The sequence below is a fragment of the Amphibalanus amphitrite genome, unplaced genomic scaffold, assembly GCF_019059575.1.
Source record: "Amphibalanus amphitrite isolate SeventyFive unplaced genomic scaffold, NRLGWU_Aamphi_draft 000628F_arrow, whole genome shotgun sequence".
Taxonomy (NCBI): domain Eukaryota; kingdom Metazoa; phylum Arthropoda; class Thecostraca; order Balanomorpha; family Balanidae; genus Amphibalanus; species Amphibalanus amphitrite.
Window position 1 is genome coordinate 17,529 of NW_024882122.1, and position 22,550 is coordinate 40,078.

The 22,550-nt window shown below is 48.0% G+C and overlaps 3 protein-coding genes across 5 annotated transcripts; 2 read left to right on the plus strand and 1 right to left on the minus strand.

Moving 5' to 3' along the window:
* The first annotated feature begins 1,389 nt into the window (after positions 1–1,389).
* LOC122363588 (carboxypeptidase inhibitor SmCI-like) lies at positions 1,390–6,230 on the plus strand. The gene is made up of 5 exons (XM_043333049.1): positions 1,390–1,542; positions 4,555–4,800; positions 5,077–5,280; positions 5,565–5,768; positions 6,028–6,230. Exons 2-5 carry the CDS (start codon positions 4,563–4,565, stop codon positions 6,228–6,230), a joined length of 849 nt encoding a protein of 282 aa, XP_043188984.1. The 5' UTR covers positions 1,390–1,542; positions 4,555–4,562.
* Positions 6,231–6,468: 238 nt separating this feature from the next.
* On the plus strand, positions 6,469–9,682 carry LOC122363570 (carboxypeptidase inhibitor SmCI-like). Its single transcript, XM_043333022.1, has 6 exons — positions 6,469–6,957; positions 7,152–7,448; positions 7,846–8,010; positions 8,246–8,347; positions 8,759–8,875; positions 9,373–9,682. The coding sequence occupies exons 1-4, from the start codon at positions 6,666–6,668 to the stop codon at positions 8,284–8,286; spliced, it is 795 nt and encodes a 264-aa protein (XP_043188957.1). The 5' UTR covers positions 6,469–6,665; the 3' UTR covers positions 8,287–8,347; positions 8,759–8,875; positions 9,373–9,682.
* On the minus strand, positions 9,675–20,203 carry LOC122363571 (casein kinase II subunit beta). 3 transcript variants are annotated; one of them, XM_043333025.1, is made up of 5 exons: positions 19,981–20,203; positions 16,344–16,531; positions 15,740–15,931; positions 15,044–15,233; positions 9,675–11,024 (listed from the first exon to the last, which is right to left on the minus strand). In XM_043333025.1, the coding sequence occupies exons 2-5, from the start codon at positions 16,516–16,518 to the stop codon at positions 10,916–10,918; spliced, it is 666 nt and encodes a 221-aa protein (XP_043188960.1). In that variant the 5' UTR covers positions 16,519–16,531; positions 19,981–20,203; the 3' UTR covers positions 9,675–10,915. The 3 variants fall into 3 exon arrangements, with proteins under 3 accessions (XP_043188960.1, XP_043188959.1, XP_043188958.1); XM_043333024.1 differs by lacking the exon at positions 19,981–20,203 and adding an exon at positions 19,943–19,973; XM_043333023.1 differs by lacking the exon at positions 19,981–20,203 and adding an exon at positions 16,692–16,802.
* Positions 20,204–22,550: the final 2,347 nt, after the last annotated feature.

Sequence of the window (22,550 nt, forward strand, 5' to 3'; positions counted from 1 at the left end):
CGAATTTCTGCCGCCGACTGTGACCTTGCCGACTTCCGGCGCTCCCAACGCGCCATTTCTAGAGCTAGGGAAACGAAATACATACCAAACGATAGAGAATTGATCAAGGAATACGATAGTGAAGGTTTCAAGTCGATATCTCCCACCGTTTTGCTGCAATCGCCGCGGAAAGTTGAAAAAGTTTGATTTTTTCGGAAAATTTGACCTTTGACCGGTCATAAGTAGGTCAAATGTTGACCTAGGACCAAAAAATATACCACCAATCGCGAGATCTCGTTGAGAGCAATCCGTTGGTTTTTTCCGCTAAGCTCTACGACCTTCCGTTTCGAAACGCCAGGGGGGGTCGTAACAACCCCCCCCCCCGGTCGTTCGTGTTATGAGAAATGGCCTGGTCGTGCGAGGGTTAAACAATCGCCAGTCAAAGCCAACCGTTGAGATTGGTAAAACCCTACATTACTTTAGCGGTGGGCTGTACGTACGTCAGGGGTCAGCACTCAGCACAGCCAAATAGGTATACCTACCTACCTACTCATCCGCAAATGACATGACACATATTGAAATTGACCTAAGGTCGTCATGCTCTCATACAGAATCCATGTGCAATGGCGAAAATGCCTAATGGATAATACAGAAGTCAGAAACAGATTTGTATAGACCGATAGTTATCCCGGGCTTCGGCAATCGGCAGAGTCGAGTCTCTACTGGAGGCGGACGATACTTGAGCTGCTCGTACTGTCCGATAGGTGGCAGGACGATATGCGCCTGAAGTTATGCTGCACCGCATGGCCCGTTGTCGACTGCTCGATCGTGATAACGGGTTGAGAATGTTAGTTATCATTTGGGAGTGTGGGGCTGGGAGTGATTCTTTTGTGAAAATGAATAGAAGATATTGAAACATATTGCACTTTTTATCTCTCAAAGTTATACGCTTCACCATAACAGCAGCCATTGGACGTCAAAAGAAGAGGTGTACTTACAATGTAGGTACACACCTATTGGGCTCTTTCGATACCAGCCGATTGTATCGGTTATTTGTCCGACGACATGCGTATTGCGTATCGTAGCCGTGACACTGCGTACCATGCCGCGCCGTGTCAGGGTTGCGTAGAGGGCCGCATAAATGCACCGTCCCGTCCCGTCCCGTACCGATCCGGCGCGCGTGGGGAGCCGGATATATGCGGCGTACCGTCCCGAACTCTCTCGGTCTCGGTTGCTGCGCCGCCGGCCTCTCTGCCACCGCTGCACGGCCGCACCATTAGTGACAGGGCACGGACGACAGCGGCAGCGTGTGTACAGGTGTCCGGTATTGTGGTCTATCAAAGGAGGGCGACGGCCCACACCTGTGCCCCCCCCCCCCCTCCCCGCTCCCAGCTACCGGCGCGGCGCCACGGCCGGCCTCGCTCGGCAGACCGGGCCAGACACACACAGCATACAGACGAACAGCGAGAGAGAGAGAGAGCTGGGAGGTGAAGCAGAGGAGAAGAGTGGTGTAATTTTGCATCAACAGAAGAGTTATAGTGGAGAGAAGAAGAGGAAACAAAGGTGAGTCGTTAAGTTTGACAGCGTGCTGTGCTAGTATTCTGTAAAACAGAGCCCTATCTCTAAGCCCAAATTGAGTACGGGATCAATTTATCTATCAATTTTAAAAGCATTGTCCATCACAAGAAGTCATGTTATTATTTCATAACTATGAAACTACAGTTCTCAAATTACACACCATTGAATCATATATCTCGTTAATATTTGTTAACATAAACACATTACTGTCATCCATTTCCTTCGATCAAATACGGTAATTGTATTCTGAATTGATCGCGCCACAAGGCGATACGGGTGATCGATAGAGTCTTAGCGTGCCATGTAGCTTTCATCGAGGGAAAGCCAAGGTTACACACGGCGACTGCGACAATGCCGCATGCCACTCACTGACTCAGGGAAGATGGCCTGCCACGGTGCGTGAGTACGATATTCCCCCGTCTTTGAGGGCCTACAGTGGTACTATCTGGGCCCTACTGTAATAGGTAATTTAGTCTCGTCCGTCAATTATATTTTTAGCTAGGACACAAAAGTAACGTTTTGTACACAATCACGTAACTTTGTAACACGTCCTCAAAGTGTATATCTAGTGGTTGCAGAATCATATATACGGTTTCAGTATATATTTCACTATGCTCTGGTTATGCTCGGATGCGCTGCACTTTTAAGTAGCCCCATGGCTTTGTCGCTGCTTCAAGTTTACAAATTAACCGAAAAGTTTAAATTGTTCGCAATGGATGAAAGGAAGTAAAAGAACGCTTCTTTTGCTAAATATAGGCATGCGAAACATAATTGTACCTATTGCAGATAGACTCTGGTCGGGCAGATCATTTGGATGATTTGCTTTACTGGCATCACCTTACTGTTGCACCTGATCATACTCGTATATCGTGAGTGTTCCGAGATCTTTCCGATATCTTCTAGTGTGTCGTGATATTAACCCGCCTAAAAATTGAGTTGGGCTCTGCCGAGCAACGCGCTCTGTTGGGGGGGGGGGGCAATTTGCCCCCCCTAAGATCTCGAGAACCACGCAACCTAGCGACAAGCGGCAAACGGTGTTGGATAGCCCTATCAGGGAACTACCTTGTGACCCAATTTTATTGACCTAGGTCAAACCGATGACGTCACAGGTCAGGTCAAAGGTCGAATTTTCACCGTTTACAGGCATTTCAAGAAATGCGTTGTAAAATCGAGTAAAATGCATTTCATTGAAAATCATCGATGGGGAAATGTTCTTCAAACACATATTTTGCTATTTGAGGTCACTGAAACCAGGTCAGGTCACAGAGATCAGATCACTGAGGGTCACAATATGAAAATATCATGTGATGCATGCATTATGGTCCATTTTATGTCAAATACGATTATGTGGGTCAGGCAGCCTTTGGGGTCACTTAAGATTATGTTCTGGTGAAGGTCAGGTCAAGGTCAGGTCAAGGTCAGGTCAAATTAGGTCAAATTTCAAAGTTGATATTTTTACATAAAATGGGTATCGATTCGATGCAGCTCGTCACGGGGAGTTCAATGGTGGTCTTTGTTTTGCCCTACGTGGTCTAGAATCGCTAAAAATTTAGTTAAAAAATTTGACGTCATCATTTTTGGACATGTTTTTTTCGCTATAACTTGGCCAGAAAACGAGATATCGATCTGAAATTTGGTATGTATATAGAAGAGCGCAGGGACTATGACATATATACCGTTTTTGCGAAATTCGGAAAAAATTTGGGATTTTTTTTAGTTTTTCTAAAAAAAAAATTATTTTGGGGGGTCAAAAACCCAAAATTTTGAAAATCCGAGATAGCAGTTTTCTAGCACCGCTTTTTGTCTACTAGACCATATAAAGAACTTTGAAATTGCTTGGTAACTGTAGATTTGGTGAGCGTTTCAAGATTGCGTGTTTTTTTGCTCATTTTTGCTCGAACATGACCTCAGTTTGACCTCAATAACTCCTATCCTAAGATGACCTAAGACTTGAATTTGGTGTGAAGGTGCCAAATTGATGCCCGGGAAGGTACTGAAAATTTGCGCCGCCGTTTTCTTGCTATTCAGGAAATAACACAGGGGGGGCAAATTGCGCCCCCCCCCCAACACAACTACGAGGGTTAATCATCAACCTACCAACTACGCTTACAATTACCAAATGCAAGCGTTCTAAGAGAAATCCTCTCCCTAAGGCACTCATACCTAGAACCAGAAGTGTGATTACGATTGGTTTGGAGAGTTTCGCACTTCCTGTTAAATGTCCTATCATCTGCAGTTAACACTTTCCGTGTAGGTATCTGATTGTAACTGCTGATTACGTTTAATGCTACTCCACGACCACACCGACTCTGAACATCCTTATGCCTCTATGCCTCGTGTATCTACAATTTACATTCGACGTTGTGCACAACGCTGCACGCAGCATGTATGACGCACCGCTCCGCCGCCGAGCTCTGCCACGTCAGTACAATAGCGGAAAACCCGCACCGACAATGGCAGAAGCCGCGTCCGACCGACACCCGAACACCTGTGGAACACCCGCGTCCTGCTGAACGTCAAATTCGTCTCTGTCTCTGAATATTCCCAGTCATTCCACTGAAGAGCCAGCATCTGTTCCGGATGACGTCATGTTTGCTGTTCTTTGTAGCGAACAAAAGTTGGTGTACAAAAGAGGACACAAGAGCATACAGTCTCTTCAAGCAGCGTCGCCTCATTTTACCATAAATGTTCCTTGGATGCCTTGCACGTTTCACAAAAAAAATGTTAACATTTCATTTCACCACCAACCAAAAATGAAGAAGTATGCCTAAATACGTATGCATATATAGCAATCGGAAATAGCAGTGACCACTGACCAAATATGCCAGCTTGAAGCTTCTGTTGCTCGTGCTCGCCGGTCGGCATATAACCGTTTCGTTTCGTTTCCTCCCACTCCTGTATCCGCGCTCGCTCACTCACTCATCAACTCAACTAAACTCACTTCCCCCCCACACACACACTCACTTACTAACCCCCCCCCCCCCTCTGCACCCCCAGCCGCTGAGATGACGGCGCCATACGTGGCCACGGTGACAAAGCAGCCGGCGGGGCCGGCGGGGAGGTCCCGAATGCAGCGGACCCTGCTGATGGTGGCCCTGCTGCTACCCCTCCTGCTGGCCATCGCGCTGCTGGCCTGGATGGCCGTGCCCAAGGCGGGCGAGGGCACCGGCAGGGCCGACTGGATGGACCGCATGTTCGGCAAGGAGGAGCACGGAGCCGGCGTCATCCGGATCGACGGTGACGGTGGGTGCGGGAATTCCGGAGTCTGGAGAACAGCCACAAAAACCACTGAGATGTCTGCACTCTTATCACGGTTATAATTTAAATAACAGTAAATGTGTGTAAAACGGCGCTTCATTCAAAGGATACCTATGGAAGAATGTATCCTATCGTTGATCGTATATTGTATGAGCATATCATGTGCAACATGCATCACTAACATCAAAGCACTCCGACGTCAGTAGGACCTCCAGAGTCCAGACTAATAACCATCATCGCCACACCCCATCTATTCCGCAGAGGATGTCTGTTCACTGCCCCGTGACATCGGCCCGTGCCGGGGCGCCATGCCACGCTACTTCTTCAGCACCCAGACGGGCGCGTGCGAGACGTTCCTCTACGGAGGTTGCCATGGCAACGGCAACAACTTCGAGACGCTGGACGAGTGCACCGGTCGCTGCGGAGGCCCGGCCGCTGGAGCCGGGGAGAGACAGACGGAACAGAGTACGGCCCAATGTGTTTGGGACTAATTTGCAAAGGAATGACTCATGGACATAGGATTTTGCGTTCAGTTTAGCATGAACTCGTATACCTAATTGACATCAAACATTGCACTACGGATATATGATTGGAAGTTAAATGTATATTTCAATAAACAATGCTATAAGAATGAATGCTACCACAAGGTAAATTTATTCAAGGTTTTCAATCATCGTGAAAATGAGTTGCTACCATCCCGGTTTTCAACTTCTTTATCTTTGGTTTCTAATCCTGAAATCCATTCCCAGGAGTTGAGTGCTCTCTTCCGAAGACGATCGGCCCGTGTCGCGGAGCTATGCCGCGGTTCTTCTACAGCACAGAGAGCGGCGCCTGCCAGTCCTTCCTCTACGGTGGATGTAAGGGGAACGCCAACAACTTTGAGACAATCGAGGAGTGCACAGACCGCTGCGGAGGCCCGGCAGAGAGCTCCAGCGAACGCCAGCTCGCACAGCGTGAGTCATAAGGATAGGGTGGCGAGTGCTCGTTATCCCAAGTTTACGTTTTGCATTGAATTGCTGTAAAACAGGAGACACAAAGCGAAAATAATGTCATGCGCCATATACCACTAACAACTGCACCTGGATTTTAGATACGAGTAGAGAGAACACGCGGATACGCTTAGATGAATTCGAGTTTGAAAACACTTCATTTATGAGCCGCAGAGCATGACTGAGATGGAGAAACGAAACGATCACCGCGATTTTGCCACAGGAGTTGCCTGTTCTCTGCCCAAAACCATCGGACCGTGCCGAGGAGGCAAACCACGGTACTTCTTCAACACAGAGAGTGCCGCATGCGAGTTCTTCCTGTACGGCGGGTGCCAGGGCAATGCCAACAACTTTGAGACGATGGAAGAGTGCAACTCTCACTGCGGAGTTGAAGAGAGCAGCCCAGATAAGGATGACCGTGAGTAATTGTACATATGAGCAAGCATATGCGAGAGAGCGAGAGAGAGAGAGAGAGAGAGAGAGAGAGAGAGAGAGAGAGAGAGAGAGAGAGAGGGGGGGAGGGGAAAGAGAGCGAGAGAGAGATTTAATTTTTCTAGTAGGTATCGTATTATTTCGCTTTTGAGAGGTGCTGTGAGACGTTTCGTCTCGATTTTTGGCAAAACAATCTAAGTTCAATGACATTAAATCGCAAGGCCCTAAAACATAAAATCGTTTGTCAAATGAGCGTTGTCTGAAATCGATATTTTCTTTTAATTTGCTTAATTTAAAATGCGACTTTTATTTTAAATTCTTAAAGCAATTCACGCAGAAAAAGCCTTTGGAGCATTTATTCCTCTTCATTTATTTTTTTGTTTATTTAGATTCATTTTCTGTCAGGGTCAATTCAGTACTGTTTTTGCAATGCCTCTGTTTTTCACTATTCCTCTCATACTGGTCATAAGTGGTGAAGTCCATGGCTGTGCTTTCCGTCCAATGATGGTGTCACACCATCCGCCGTGTGCAGGTCACGAGGACAGTGCTGCCATCTGTTCACTACCGGTCAAAGCTGGCGACTGCCGGGGCGTGATCCCTCGCTACTTCTATAACACGGAGAGGTCAACCTGCATGGAGTTCAACTACAGCGGCTGCGGCGGCAACGGCAACAACTTCGAGACGCTGCACGACTGCGAGAAAATGTGCACCACGGAAAAAGGTACGGCACCTGTGTTGCAGGGATGCCGACATTCAGTAACGCCTGGAATGTTTGATTGTCAGACCTAAAAAGGTAACAGTTAACAGCTGAAAGTCTCTAACTTTGATCAATTCCTAGCATAACCAGAACCTTTTCAGCTCCTGCTGTCCCACACTACTCGCCGTAACCAGCCCCCCCCCCTCTCCCCCCGCCAGCCGGGGCCGGCAGCACCAACACCTCAGACTGCAGCTCAGCTCCCGACGGCGGCCTCTGCATGGCATACATGGAGCGCTACGCCTTCAACCCCTCCACCGGATCCTGCGAGAAGTTCGTCTACGGCGGCTGCGGCGGCAACGGCAACCGCTACAGCAGCGTTGAGGAGTGTGAGGAGCACTGCGGCTCCGGCGAGCACAACAGCACGGGAGAGCCCGGCCTGCAGGAGGCCACCAGCGAGGCCACTCAGCAGGAGCAGCAGGATGTCAACCAGACGGAGCAGCCGGGGGACAACGACGGTGAGAGCGAACGGGAAAGAGAGTGGGCGAGTGCTGATGCGTGCTGGTTAGGTGTTATAGTCGTAAATCTGACTTCAGAGCTAAGGCCAACATTGTTTTCAAGCATGTTTACCAAAAGTAGGCAAAAGGCATATCCACCGAATATTAATATGAAATGTCGTGACAACCATCTTCCAAATCAGTCAGTCGGTTTCTTGGCTCGATGCTACCATCCTATTCGATGATCCTGACTCTCAAACCAAAAGACTTTCTCAGCACAAATCTTAATGGCAAACAAGTCAAAAGAGATTGGTGATTTTATTCATAACTGAGGAAAGCAGTAGCCAATAGGTACCCAATCCGTTCTTATCCTAACCCAATCATTCTCCACATCCTCCCCCTCCAATCCATCCTGCAGTGGAGATGTGCCTCCAACCGAAGGTCATCGGCCCCTGCCGAGCGTCCGAGATGCGGTTCTACTTCAACGCTGAGTTCGGAGTCTGCCAGGTGTTCCTCTACGGAGGCTGCGGAGGCAACGCCAACAACTTTGAGACCATTGACGAGTGCATCCGGTTCTGCGAAGGTTAGAGAATGACTAATTCAGCAGCTGCTTCAATTCTTCGTTGTTTTATACGACACAGTGTGATGTCGGTCTTGAGGAGGGTCGTTGCCGTTTCAAACACTGCATCTCCTTCACAAGTTTCAAATGCAAATGTCAAAATCTGTTTGGTGAGTGCAGCAATTTACCATAGGCTTTTGCATTAATCCATGCCCTGAATGTGCATTGTGCACTGATTTAGTGCTGAATGTTTTTGCAGAAGACGACGCGTACAAAGTGACCTTTCCACCGCTCCTTTAGTCCGAGAATGACACCAGTGGATCCCTCACCCTATCTACCGTCAACATCTCCGAAACTTTGGGTATGTGTAGACTACCACTTCCTAACTGAACGAGGCATCATCTGTGTAGTTTGGGAGTATTTGCTCATGCACTAATCTGAAGTTCAAGTTCACGATCAGGACGGTTGACAATTAGGTACCAAATTTTTTAACCACCATGTTCAATAATTATTCGCTAATCAATTTCGCGATCTCGCTCATACAACACCGTGAACAAATCCAAGATATGCATACCTTTACAACTTCTGTCCGTACATAGAGACATATTGAAAGCCGGACATGCTTCATAACCAGGAAACAATCCCAACACAATCTAAAGTTATGAAAGGCAGCTTGTCCGTGAGCCAGTATCATCTCCCCATCCCCTGTAACCCCAGTTTCACCGCAGTATTTTCACTCATCGAACCCTGATCGCCTCCGGCCTCCCCCCAGACTACGACACGAGGGTATGCGGAGTGACCGAGTGCCCGATGGATTGCGGTTTTGTGCGCCACGACGGCGACTGCGTGCTGTGCCAGTGCGCGCCCTCGCCGCTCGTCCAGGAACCCGGTAAGGAGCACCAGGGTGGGGGTGTGGGGGGAGGGCACAGGTAGGGGAGAGTTACAGAAAGCTGCAGAATGCGGGTCAAACACGAGCGGAAGGGAGGGATACGGCTTTATCAGTTGAGGTAGGTTAGTGTGAGGCTACGCTGTTGTTTATTGGGGCTTTTGGGCGCGACGACTACTAACGTCCTTTTGCGCCCACTGAGTTAGAATACGTGGATTCAAACATCCAGATGGAAAGGACAAAGGTATACAGTTACAGTGTGCTCCATAGAAAGCACTATTCTGAATGATAAACGCACCATGCATGTTCTAAGCTCCCATGTGTTTTTTATATAAATGTTTCCAAGTCATTAAGTGACTAAGTCGTTGTCAGCGCTGTGTCGTGTCTGTATACAGTGTACCAGCGCTGTGCTGTGTCGTATATACAGCAAAGTATCACATCACCGCGTCTGTGTGCACTGCGCAGCGTAACACATTGCTACGCCCCTGTGTGACCCTCAGTGCCGGTGCCATCTGCCTAAGTCCCTCCCCCTCCGACCCACGCCGGTCGGGGAGGGGCAGGGACGGGCGCCACCTGTGCCGCCGCCGTCACAGCGCGCGTCGCCGAGGTCACCGAGGTCGCCGGAAGGTCAACGAGGTCACCGTGACTTGGCGACCACGCGCGACGCGCGTAGGGTGAATTATACATTCATGCAATCACGTGTCGCAAGCCGAAAGGTTTTTATTTATTTAGCGTGTGAGGGGTGATTATCGTTGCGTACGCGGTCACTTTTTTGGGTGTGCTAGAGAATAGCGAAACACGATTTGATCACGAGTCGTTTTATTGGCGCGCAGTTGGGAACGTGTTTGGCGCGAAGAGTAACGCGGGCGCAGTCACAATATCATTAATTTCGGCTGGGAGAGAGACACGGTAGGTACCGCTTTGTTACATGTGAGACCTAACACGGGGTTGGCAGTTATCATCGTGCTCGAATCGCCCGTGACACTGCTGAAGTATCAACAGCTGAAGAAACATATTTATCAGTAACTGAAATACTGATTGAATATTAATGGAACATTATTGAATTTCAATCATAAACTCTGCTATATCATTCAATTTCTTAAACTTAATCAGTAACTGTTAGAAGACACCGGACAAAACGGAACAGCAGATCAGAAACGAGGGCACACATCAGCTCTGAGGTCATGTACACACACTCACACGCTACAGACGCACTGGCGCGCTTACATCCCCGCACACGCACACAAACAGCCGTAACACATTGTTCGCCACGCGCCGAGCGAGCCAGGCACCCGGCCGGGGCCCGTGAACCCGAGACGGACCCGACACGACACACAGACGCACCTACATCGCGCGCGCTGGAGGTACACAGCAGACCCAACGGCGTTCGGATAACCGCCCTCAGCGTACACGGAACAGCAGCCAAGCATACCTGGGTCCCCTCCGAAACATTATACACTAAACGAACCGCGGCGGCGGGGTAGAGTTCGGCCGCTGCTGATTTGTAGCCGGGTCATACCAATCGGAGTGGTTAGAAGTTGAATCAGTTCGAAAGACGATTTACTAACTACGGGAATCGATATCTGAACGGTGTGGAATAGACATCTTGCTCCAGCCGAGAAGCTTCTGTCATTGAACGATATGCGATTCGGCTTAATGGAACCTGACGTCCTACAGTGCCCGTCCCGAGCGAAGGTTCATCTCATCCACCTCCTAACAGGGCTGCACGCCCCCGACACACACTCAAACATCCACCACCAGCTCACCAGCCTAGAAACCCCACCATCCGCCCACCCAGCCGCACCTCCCGACCAGCAGCGCCACGCGGCGGACGGCGCGCGCACTGCTACTTACAGAAAATGCCGTCAGTTGGCGCCACTGACGCGGTTGCCGCGTGGCACGCTGATTGCCCCGTGATACAGCTGTGTTCCCAGTCTTTCTAGCCGGTTCTGAGTCGGTGGCGGGCGGCGGGCGACTCACCGGGTGGAGCGGAAGCGGCGGCGAACCGTTCGCCGGCCGCGGAAAGAGGCAGGACACGCCGCTCTATGGCCGTTTGCCGTTGTAGTTGATGGCGCGTAGCGGGGCCTTGTAGTTACAGGCCGCCTGCTGCTGGATAATGTAAGCCATGGGATGAATCTTGAACCCATAGAGCCTGTCGAAGAAACAAATAACAATGTCAGTCTTACAGTGTGACACCCACACGAATCACAACTTACCACATAAAACACGATGTTTCGACGGTCAATAATCTAAAAAAAAAAGTTTCGGGTAGGTGCACTCAACCATTCAACAATCCGCCCAAATAGCCTAGCAGTTAACTAGGTGTCAAATCTGCGATCATTGAGGAAAACACAGCTGCTAAACCGGCCTTCGCCACCCACCGCTATTAAACCGGTGCACGTCCATATTTGGTCATCGTGTGAGCGGCCAGCCGTCAGGAAAAACGGTCCGTGGCCAGCCCGTGTCTTCACGGCAGCGGCGGCCGGAAACACGGCACGGGTCTGGCCATCCCGGGTAGAAACGCAGCGAGGCGAGACGCCAGGAGATGGATAGAGGGACGCTTGACGCACAGGGGATAACACAAAGTGAATAACGCTGAACGAATAGGACTAGAGTCGGTAGAAACTAAAGATAGTCGCTTATCTTTAGTTTCTCCCTTATCATTTATCTTTAATCCCTTTAAAGGGACCCTCCCACCTTCAAAAAAGTTAATGAATTGGCATGAAAGTGATGTCGCTCGGTTCAAAAAGAGCAAAAACAAATATCTACCAAATTTCATCGAAAAATATTCACCGGTTTTCAAGATATTAGACTTTTACTTTTGTTTACTTTTTGGGATCTCCGCTGTTCCCAGCGACTTTATTTGAAAGTGCGGCATTTGTTGCGCGCAAAGCAGCATATACCACCGCGTGCTACAAAACGTTTTAGTCAAACATTTAAAAATCGTTAGATATCTGCGCTGACGTCACACATTCAGAGGGGTATTCTTATGCATTAGCCCCTCTGAATCAAAATGCTGCAATTTTGAAATTCAATATTTCCGATTTAAGGCATTTCTTGATGTTGTGAGTGCCGAAACCGGTAATTGTGAGCCAGGGACCCCATTTTGGCTATCTCAACTCAAATCTAATGTTAAGGTGGGAGGGTCCCTTTAATCCTTATCCTTTATCTTCTCCCTTAGTTTCTCCCTTATCTTTAGTTTTATAAGCTTCATACCAGCTTAAGGCAGCTTAACCAAGCAGTATGTAAGAAATGTAACTAATGGTAGACGCCGCTGCCACATTGGTAAAGTATCCCAGAACTGCAGTTTTCCCAGCTTAGTTTACCAGACAGGTAGCAAACGTCACCACCTGCCTCGCAATATCTGACTCCCAGGCACCTAAAACGTCCCGCTATCGCGCCTACCGAGCCTGATACCACCGGGTGACGGAATTCAACTCTATAAACTGATAGCACGGCAAAAACGATGCATGTCAAGTCTGCTGCCGAAACACAAGAAACGCTTCGTTTATCTTCGTAAACCACTGCCTCAACATAACGCTTATGCCTGAAACAGACTCTTTCCGCAGTCAGGAAATCGCATGCGAGAGCCTATTCAAATACATGGAAGCACGCTCGCATCAATCGCACGCACCTGGTACGTATCAATCGCACGTGGTACGTATCAGGGTTCCGCGCTCGGGCCTCTGCTATTCTCGATTTACGCGAACGATTTACCTCTGTACACGGACGGCGCGCACGTGGTGCAATATGCGGACGACACTCAGGTGGCGGTCTCTGGTGGGATCGGCGACATCGGCTCCCTGGTGCAGCAAATGGAACACAACCTGGCTTTGCTCTCTCGGTGGTTCAGCAAAAATGGCATCAAAATCAATGCACAGAAAACACAGTTTATCATTCTTGGCTCGCGTCAAAATATTCAACGTCTCGGACCAGTCAACATTAAATTCATGGATGCCGATGTCGCCGCTTCCGCCACTGTCCTCAACCTGGGTGTCACATTTGACCAGCACATGACTTTTACCCCTCATGTGGACAATGTAGTGCAGCGATGTACCGGAATGTTGTGCGGACTGAGCCACAGCAGGCACAGTCTGCCTCAGTCCACCCTGCTGACACTCATTCAGGGCCTCGTCATCTCACGCCTTTTATACTGTCTGGTGGTTTATGGTGTGTGCGGCAGCAGTCAGATGAAGCGTATTCAAAAAGTGTTAAACTTTGCCGCACGCGTTTTATCGGGACGGAGGAAATCTGCGCACATTAGCGATGTACTTTATCAACTGGACTGGCTTACTGCCGAGAACATGTACCTCTATCACGGCCTCGCCCTGCTGAAACGGATGCTGCTGTCATCGCAACCCGAATGTATTGCTGGTGGCCTGGTCACACGCAGGGACGTCCACCAGCGTATCACCCGTAACGCCGACCACCTTATCACGCCGGCGATTCGGTCCGAGTCGGGCAGGCGCCGCTTCCTGTACCATATTGTAGTCGCATACAACGATTTGCCAGCCGCGATACGATGTCGAACAGGAGCCCAGTTTAAAAAGGAGCTGCGGCTACATCTGCTAGGGAGGCAACGGAGTGGAATAGGCTAGAAATGTAGAGAATCTGGCTGGTCATTTGAGCTTGCATATCTTACCTGTGTATGACTGCAAAGCGTGCATGTATGCGTGTGTGTGATTGTGTGTGCTCGTGTGCGTGCTTGTGATGACCACAATGATCATTCGTTTAATCATATTGACAACGGGGCACGGAATAGCCACATAACTGTGTGGAAGTGCTTCATGATGTGTAATACAATACAATACCTCCCGGATGCGATTGATGCGGGAAGAATTATAATGTATTTGAATAGGCTCTCGCATGCGATTTCCTGAACGCGGGAAGAGTCTGTTTCAGCCATTAGATAGCAGCCACAATGTCAATCAATACTGTCATTCATGGCTCTTGTTACGAGCGAGCGAGCGCAGCGAACGAAGTGAGTCTATTCAATATAACGGAAAAATCTCAGTATGAGCGGCCCGGCCCGGCCCGGCCCGGCCTGTAACGCTTTTGAGAGGCTTATATCTCAGCAACCGCTGGACCGATTGGCCTGCGGTCTTTTTTGTTGGGTAGCCCAATCCCTTCTACCCCGTAATTGACTACTTTTGATACATCTCAGTGACCGTCGTGGCACGTGCCACGTGAAAAGTCAAGGGTGTTCAAGCTGTTTTGCAAAAGTAGTGATTTTGATAGGCTCATATCTCAGCAGCCGTTTTGGCGATTGACTTCCGGTAATTTTTTGTAGGGTAGCAGCATCCCTCCTACCCAAAATAGGATACTCTCGAAGCATGTGGGTCACCCCCAGTGCACGTGCAAAATACAACAATAAGAGGTGCCAAATTTGCTCCCATCTCAGTAACTCGGTAATTACTGGGGCGATTTCGCTGAAACTTGGCATACAGGTAGGCACCCACCAGGCAATGCATTCCATGTGTTGCGGTTAGGGTGCTACTGCACGTGCGCACGTGCAGGGGGCGTTTCCAGATCTCGAGAACGGCTGGGCCGATTGCGCTCAAATTTGGTACACGGTTGGGGACCAGTTAGTAGGGTGCCGTGCAAAAGTCATTTTGGACCCCGTTTGCACGTGCGCACGTGCAGAATGCCACTTCCAGATCTCAGGAACGGCTGGGCCGATTGCGTTCAAATTTGGCACACCGCTAGCGACCGGTTAGAACTTAGAAGGGTGCTTTGCGCAAGCCCGTTGGAAGCACCCTCTCGCCCTTCCGCACGTGCAGGGCTCACTATCTCGCTCGCTCGTTCTTCGCCCAAAAGGCGTTTTACTGGTATTTTCGTGTGTCTTTATAATCCCGTCTTTGTAATTCCACTCAGCAGCAGGCAATAGTTATCCGCTTCCAACAAACGATTGCGCCTGGCGCCAGAGTTGAGACCTAGCGTCGGCGACCTAACTGAGCCACTGAGGCCTGGCGCCGGCGATCCGACTGACAAATCGCCAGCAACCTGAGGCCCGGCGCCAGCGACCCGCGACCTCACCGGCGACCTGCAACGCCACCAGCGACCCGAGACCTATCACCGGCGACCTGCAACCCCACCAGCGACCCGAGACCTGGCGCCGGCGACCTGAAACCTATCACCGGCGACCCGACTGAGGCCTGACGGCCGACTCACCTGGGCACAAACTGGTTGGTGGGCTTCTTGGGCCGGTACTCCGGGTGCACCATGAACAGCATGTGAGGGAAACCGGTGCCGAAGTAGGCACCGTCGATATGGTGGTGCCGCGACGACTTGGGCGTGTAGACGTCCATGCACTTGGGGCAGTAGAGCTTCACCATCGCCTCGCCGGGCACGTCAGACAGACCTGACGAACGAGTAAAGGCGTCAGAGCAGAAAACACGCAGCTGCAGTGCAGCGTCAGACCACAAGGAAACACCCAGTGCAGCGGCGTCAAATAAGAAAACACGCTGCGACGCGTCAAAGCAGAAAACAACCGGCCAATCAAGGTGTTTTGTTTGTTGGGGATTAGGGGCGCGCCGACTGCGAGGTCATTTTGCGCCCATCCAATCAAGGTGTGAGGCAGACGAAAGTCTGCATTCTTAAAACACATAGCAGGAGCTAATAGTCAGTTGGCGGCGGCACCAGCAGCATCGGTGCGAGCAGCAACGGCACTAGATCACACAGGCGTTCAGCCGTACTTGAAAACAGTGCTCTCCACGGTCAGCTTCGTTCCTGGCCCGCACTGAACAATGGACAACTGACAACATGGGGTGCTTCTTTGAGTAGTAATCTACTCACTAACAGTTCCTTGGGCAATAATACTCACCAATGAGCAGCATGGGGTGGTTCTCTGACCGGTAACCGACTCACCAATGGGCAGCATGGGGTGATTCTCGCAGTAGACGCGCGGGCAGTAGCCAAACTCTCCCGACTGGTACTTCTCAATCATCTGGGCGATGCCGCGGTTGGTGAGGATGTAGCGCGCGTGGATCAGGCCGTAGAGCATCTCTGCGGCCTGCTCAATGAGGTCCGACTGGTTCGGGTTCTCCTCCAGCTCATCGTCTGTCGGCGTCAGGGGCCGCAGCGTCAGGGTAAAGGCGCCAGGGGTCGGAGCGGCAGGATCAGAGTGTCAGGGGCCGGAGCATGATGGACTCAGCGTCCGGGTAAAGGCGTCACAGGCCGAAGCGTCAGGGGCCGCAGCGTCAGGGCTCAAATGCGTTTGTACAACTTGGGTAATGAATCATTGTTGTCACAAATATTTCTAACGGATGAAAGGGGGTCATTTCATGCCATTAGTGAATAAAAAAATATTGATGTCAACTTTACGTTATAGGACTGTTGGTCACTACATGAAATAAACCGGCAGAGTTTATCACTAGTGCCTGGAGCTACGACAGTCACCCTGCCACCATCTACACAGCACCCGCGGCGGCGGCGGTCTCGGTCGTACTACCACCGGCGGCGGCCCACTCACCGGGCTCCAGGTCGAGGATCATGTCGAGCGCCTGCCGGTAGTGCGGCACCTGCTCGTTGAGGCCCGTCAGGTTGAACTTGTCCTGGATGTAGTCTTCGTCCACCTCGCAGAAGAACTCATTGCCGCGCAGGCCGCAGAACCACGAGATCCACGATACCTCCTCGGAGCTGCTCATTGTTCCGTCCTATCTGTAAACAACCGTGCAGGAGGCGTAGGGAAATTTACATCACATTGAGTTGCTGACAGTACAAGTAACCTCCAAGGCTCCAAGACTATAAGCTCAATACATGGCCGTCAACCGGCGCCCGGGTCGTTGTCCGATCCTTACTCGCAAGCGGGCGTTTTCACCTTGGCAAAGAGATAAAAGTGACGTGTGAAGTGACTTCATACTTCATAGTTCATAGCGATGCACGAAAGGCCATCATACATCATTTCAACATTGGTCAGGTACACAGATGACAGAGGTCTTCAAAATTCCATTTTAAATGGTAGAAAATGTTTAGGAAAAATGGTGCAAACAGCAGCTAGGTACTCCAAATTGCACATTCAGGGATCCAGATGTCAATGTTAAGCATTTGGGCAAAGATTAAACAATAAATGTTTTTTTTTTTTTAAACAAGGGAGTGGGAATTAAGCTTCTACCAAAGGTATAATATAGTTCTTCTTATATGAAAATATTTCAACATTTTTTGTACATTTTATTTTTTCACCTAAAGCATAATCATAAAACTGTAGAAAGAAATACTTAGATGAAAGTGGTATATTTCCTTTAACTAGTGATGCGATTTTAAGAGCACATTTTAAAAAGATTGTTCACTTTGTTGTACTGAGTGTGATATTCATTCACTGTTTATTTAATAAGCAGTCTGCTGATTCCCGATAAATTCCATATAAGCCTTTTGGAATTAGATACTAGTGATGTAATGCTGTAAAACTTGCACAGCATTGTAATGTAACTACCACGGACAGAACTGCTTACTCGATTCTAACCAAGGTAACAAAGAAAAATGAAGTTTTCCTAGAATTTGTTGGCAATTCATGCCATCATACAGATATTTTGTGCCAGCTGCCACAACTGACATCATCATAGTATGCTCATTTCTAAAGCAACCATTGTCCAATGTCCATTTCTATGAAATTTCCTAGCACATTTTGAAATTGAATTTTTCAGTAGGCGGAACTATGGTCAAGCGTACCCATTTTCGGGAACGCATTTTCGTTCCCATGTTTGGGAACGATAAACCCAAATATGGGAACGCCATGTAGGCATTATTTAAAACAAGAAAAAGAACCGTTAAATGACGTCCAAAAAATATAAAACGATCGTGAACCACCTGATATTTGTCTCAATATTGTTGGGAACGAGTTTGATATTGTAAGGCCCATCGTAGTTTCAAATCGTTCCCCTATTTCTAAAGCAGTCCATCATCCGGGCCGCGAGCCCAAATTTGGGAACGCTCTCATACACTAGCGCTGCAAGCGTTCCTTATTATGGGAACGGCGTACCCAAAATTGGGAACGATTTCACCGACGCCTTTCAGGGGCTCTTTTCATTAACAAGCATCACGTCCAACGCCGCAAATTATTGTTAACGCAACAATCATCAGATGACCTTTCCGGCAAGACCGTCGCATGTTTCGCCCGGTCTTCTGCGCTTTTATTCCCGTCGATCTCGCAGCGGGCACGCCCCCCTCTGCAGGATTACGTAATTCACAACGCTCAGCGATGTTCAACAAGGTCTTCCATACCTATATCCACCGTCCGCGCCGAGGGTGGAGACATGTCAAGCACCTGTCTGTTTATCACCGATAGTTGACGAGCACAAGGAAGTATCCAAAAATGGGAACGCTGAATATGTTACACCCTCAAAACACCTAGTCCCAATGAAAATCTAGTTTTTTCCTTTCTTGATGAGTGTAAGTGGCAAAAGGCCTGGTAGGATGGGCACGAGGAATGATCGAAATCAGCATAAAAATTATAAATAAGCCACACAGAGCGACCTATATAAGAGAAATTCCCCCAAAACGATCACGCTTAGAAACACAGAAGACAAAAACCACGCTCATGACGCTCCTCATAAAAAACTCGAAACAGCTAGCATCCAAATAAAATATGTCTATCTGGGATGATATAATACAGCTGAATAATTTAAAACCACTGAAACTGAGTTTACAACAGTAGTTCGGTAAAATCACTGACGTTCCATGCGGTCGTGCGCCCCGACACCAAATGTCACCAATATTACCCCCGGACTGTCCGCGTGTTCGCTTGCATATGTCAGCATCTGGTGTCGCTAGTATGAAACTTCATAACCAGGCGAAAATTATTATACTTGACCTCAAAATGTAAAAAACGCTTCATTTTCCTTAAAATTGCAAGTTAAATGTAGTATAACCCATGTTTTCACCAATCCGTCATTTCAAAAAATCATTAAAAATATCATTCGACGGTCAATTTCCTTGTGCAACGGTCAGATTAAAGATAATTTTATAGAGACTTAGTAGATACTTAAATTAGCGTGCACTTTTTTGAGACGTGATGCACTTATGAGTTTTAGTGGGTGAACGACCGAAAAATTACCTTCCGTTCCCATTAATGGGAACGCCCGTTCCCATATTTGGGAACTCCGTTCCCAAAAATGGGAACGTTCCTATATTTGGGTACTCATGACCATAGTTCCGCCTACTGTTTTGAGAGATAAAAAAATTTGGCCAGATGCTGAATTTGCAAAACTCACCAGACCTCAATAATTAACTTAGAGCCAAATCCCTTTGGAATAAAAACAAACTATAGCTGCCAGCATATCACAGAACCTCATTAGTATTACCAGAGACCACCCAAATTCCACCAAAGAAAACCTGAGAAACTGCAGCATGCCAATAAAATTACTTAGTATTGTAACTCAGTTACTTGATGAGATTATTTCACAGGAACAGGTCCATGTTTGCCAATATTTTATGCATGATTTGCTTCTTATTCTAGTGCTTGAGATCCCACAATCAGCATGCAATGTTTATGCTGTTATTTCAATTTAGTCACATTTGACATACTTTTGACTTGCGCTATTTTTGACCCTAAATGGTGCCATAATTCCAATTATACCTCATGACAAATGTTGAGTGCACAGTGAAACAGTTGTACACTTTTTTATGAAATATATCTTGATTTGATGAGCCTTTTGGATAATAACATATTGGAATGGAATAATAACATAATAAATCATGTAAAACCGAAAACCGAAGGATAAATTCAGCCACACCCAAATGGCAAACTGGTAGGTACTGATAGTTGTAGATAAATAACGAGTTCAGCAATGTCATACAAGCTGCAAAACCATACAAGCAACAACTTTAACTGCCTGAATTACTGATTTACTTAATAAATCTGAACTAAATGAAACTCAGTAACACACCATCAGAAACAAAAATAACAACTAAATATTTTAAGACTTCTAGTCCAAGTCATAAGGCTGAAGTCAAAGTTAACTCGTGAGTTAACCCCTCTACCAGCAGGGTCAGTTTCAGTCATAAATAACATTGACAAGTTCAAATTATGATGTTTTCTTTAACATTAGGCAATTGTCAAAATATTGAGGATACAAAGCCTGCATCAAACCGATGAAAATGAATAAAATTACCTATAGCAAGATGAGAGAAAGAAAAGGAACGCAAACCGCGTCGCGTGACAAACGTCTCAGAGCGTCAGATTCACAGGTGAATTCTTGAGCAAGGTTCGCTATTTGTAAGGAACAACGCTACTAGGCCGCAGCCTTTGCAGCTATTCAATAAACTGAAGAAGAACCCCTGAATTAATGTAGATGAAAATAGCCTCATTTCCTTTACAATAAGCAACTTTACCAGGCGTTCTGAGTATCATGACCTCAGTTGACCTCGGTGTTCTCAAAAGGTCAACTTGATGATTTTGCCTATTGCAGGCTGCAGCCATTCTATTGCTGTCTTCTCGAATCAGGAACTCAGGAACTACCAGGCCGATCGAGACGATAAAGCCACCAAACGATTTGCCGTATGCACCTTTTTAATATACCATGGCCGGCAGCGTCAGGTCAGGGTAGGGGAAGCCGGGGGGACCCCGGGCGCGGGGGAAGCCCGGCCGCCCCGTTTCCGGCTAAATTATTCATAATAAAATTTTAGAGTGTTTGTTTGTCCTTTCACTTTTCAGCGTGGCAGCTGAGGTAACGCCAGCGTAAAAGTTAAAGCTAACAAAAAAATTATTGTTCAAGTTATAGAGCAAAAATGATATTTTAGGGGTTTTTAGCTAAAAACTGAGATATGTTGCACTGTTAATGTTATAACATACAACCCTAACATTTATACGAATGTTATGAAAGGATCGTAACGTTTAACCCGCGCCCCGCTGGGGGGGCAGAATCTGCCCTCCCCCCTCCCGTTTTTCGCCAATAACTTGTAAACGCGTTACGCCAGCAACGTCAAACTTTCAGTACCTTATCATACATTAATTTGACACGTTCCCTGAAAAGTTGAGCGAAATCCGTCGTAATTTTTTTGAGAAATTGACGTTTTAGTGACGTCATGTTCGCCATTTTCGCCTCAAAAACGGCAAAATTTCAAACGTCGCTAATATCTTCATTTTTAAAGGAATCAAGACGTAACAAAAAGGTTATACTTGATTCTACTTTCTCTATCAAATGGCTATCTCGGTTTTTTTTTTGAAAATTTTGGATTTTGGCCCAATTTTTTTCTAAAAAAAGGGAAAATAATTATAAAATCCAAAATTTTGAGTGTATCGAAAAAAACAGAATATATGTCAGAGAAGTGGTCTATGTGCACTTACATACCAATTTCTAGAAGAATCGGTTCAAAAATGTGGGAGTTATTCAAAATTTTATTACGTCACGACACACAAAAATTTTGAAAAATGATTTTTTTGGGGAGTTCTAGACCTTATACGGAAACAAACATAGCACCCCAGCTAACAATTTGCCGTTGTTACAACGTCGTTTAAACGTTGTCAAATGGTTACCACAACGTCCCGATTTATCGTTGTGACAACGTAATTTTGTAGACTCCAGACAACGGCGTGACAACGTCATCCGACCATGCATTTGAATGTCATCACAACGTTTCTGTAACGTGGCCGTGACGTCCCAAAACTGTTCTTACAACGTCCCGCCAACGTTATGAAATGTTTTCTGTAACGTACCAACAGTGTTTCTGGAACGTTGTCACCACGTTTCCGCAACGTGACTACAAGGAGTATAGAACGCTTTGGCAACGTCTCTGCGACGTTTTTATCACGTGGGCACCACGTTGTCGCTACTTCGCATTGCCGTCCCTGCGACCCTGAGTAAACGTCCTAAACATTTTCGCAACGCCCTCTCAACGTGTTCGCAACATACTCAGAATGTGTTTCCGACGCTCTCTTCCCGTTCTCTAGACTTGTAAAAAAGGCATGTAAGAAGTGTATATTTCAATACATCATACAGGTCAATTTACAACAAACAAACAAAACGACGGCGGCGGCATCGGTGATGGGGCATGGGGCCCAGGGGCGCCCCCATGGGAGCGTGGGACGGAATTGGGTTCTACCGGCTCTGACGCTAGCCGCTAGCACGCCAGAACTGGTGGAAGTTCACTTCTTTACTAACCCTCGCTGGGAGGATCACTCGGCGGACCGTTAGGCACCGGCTCATTTGCGGCCTCGATGTCCCTAGGCAGCTGGCAGTGCCTGACTAGACGGTCTGCGCACCCCCGTTCCGGTCGCAGCTTCCGGACAGCCACTTCGCTACCGCATTGCCGACAGTAGGCCTGCCGCAAGGCGCGCTGACGAGTTGCAGGACGTCTGCGGGAAGACATGAGGGAAAATCAGACATTCAATTCATGAAAAAATCACAAAAATACCTGCACCACTTTCCCGTAACAGTGCGACCGGCTAGATCAAAATGAAACATGTCAACACCTTAGAGGCTAGAGCTACAATGAACTATAGCCTAGACCGCACGATATTACAAGGCACAATCTTGCAAATGCTACTCGTAAATGGTACTTTGACTTACCAGTCAAAACAACAATCGCATCAAACGCAGACAACTGGCGCTATCTTTCATCTTCCAGCTATCTCAGCCGCGCCCGCCGCCGGCCCTCACTGCTCGCTCGCGCCGCGTAGACTGCGGCTCGGCCGGCTGGCTCTGAGGCCAGTTTTACCAAAAAATACCAGCCGGCCGCCGAA

Excerpts from the sequence above, each read along its gene's own strand:
- LOC122363588 (XM_043333049.1), top strand. The coding sequence starts at position 4,563 with ATGACGGCGCCATACGTGGCCACGGTGACAAAGCAGCCGGCGGGGCCG. Across the intron at positions 5,281-5,564 it reads GGAGAGACAGACGGAACAGA|GAGTTGAGTGCTCTCTTCCG; the intron begins GTACGGCCCAAT and ends ATCCATTCCCAG. Across the intron at positions 5,769-6,027 it reads CGAACGCCAGCTCGCACAGC|GAGTTGCCTGTTCTCTGCCC; the intron begins GTGAGTCATAAG and ends ATTTTGCCACAG.
- LOC122363570 (XM_043333022.1), top strand. The coding sequence starts at position 6,666 with ATGCCTCTGTTTTTCACTATTCCTCTCATACTGGTCATAAGTGGTGAA. Across the intron at positions 7,449-7,845 it reads GCAGCCGGGGGACAACGACG|TGGAGATGTGCCTCCAACCG; the intron begins GTGAGAGCGAAC and ends TCCATCCTGCAG. Across the intron at positions 8,011-8,245 it reads GTGCATCCGGTTCTGCGAAG|AAGACGACGCGTACAAAGTG; the intron begins GTTAGAGAATGA and ends ATGTTTTTGCAG.
- LOC122363571 (XM_043333025.1), bottom strand. The coding sequence starts at position 16,518 with ATGAGCAGCTCCGAGGAGGTATCGTGGATCTCGTGGTTCTGCGGCCTG. Across the intron at positions 15,932-16,343 it reads GATCCTCGACCTGGAGCCCG|ACGATGAGCTGGAGGAGAAC; the intron begins GTGAGTGGGCCG and ends TGACGCCGACAG. Across the intron at positions 15,234-15,739 it reads TCACCCCATGCTGCCCATTG|GTCTGTCTGACGTGCCCGGC; the intron begins GTGAGTCGGTTA and ends CTCGTTCGTCAG.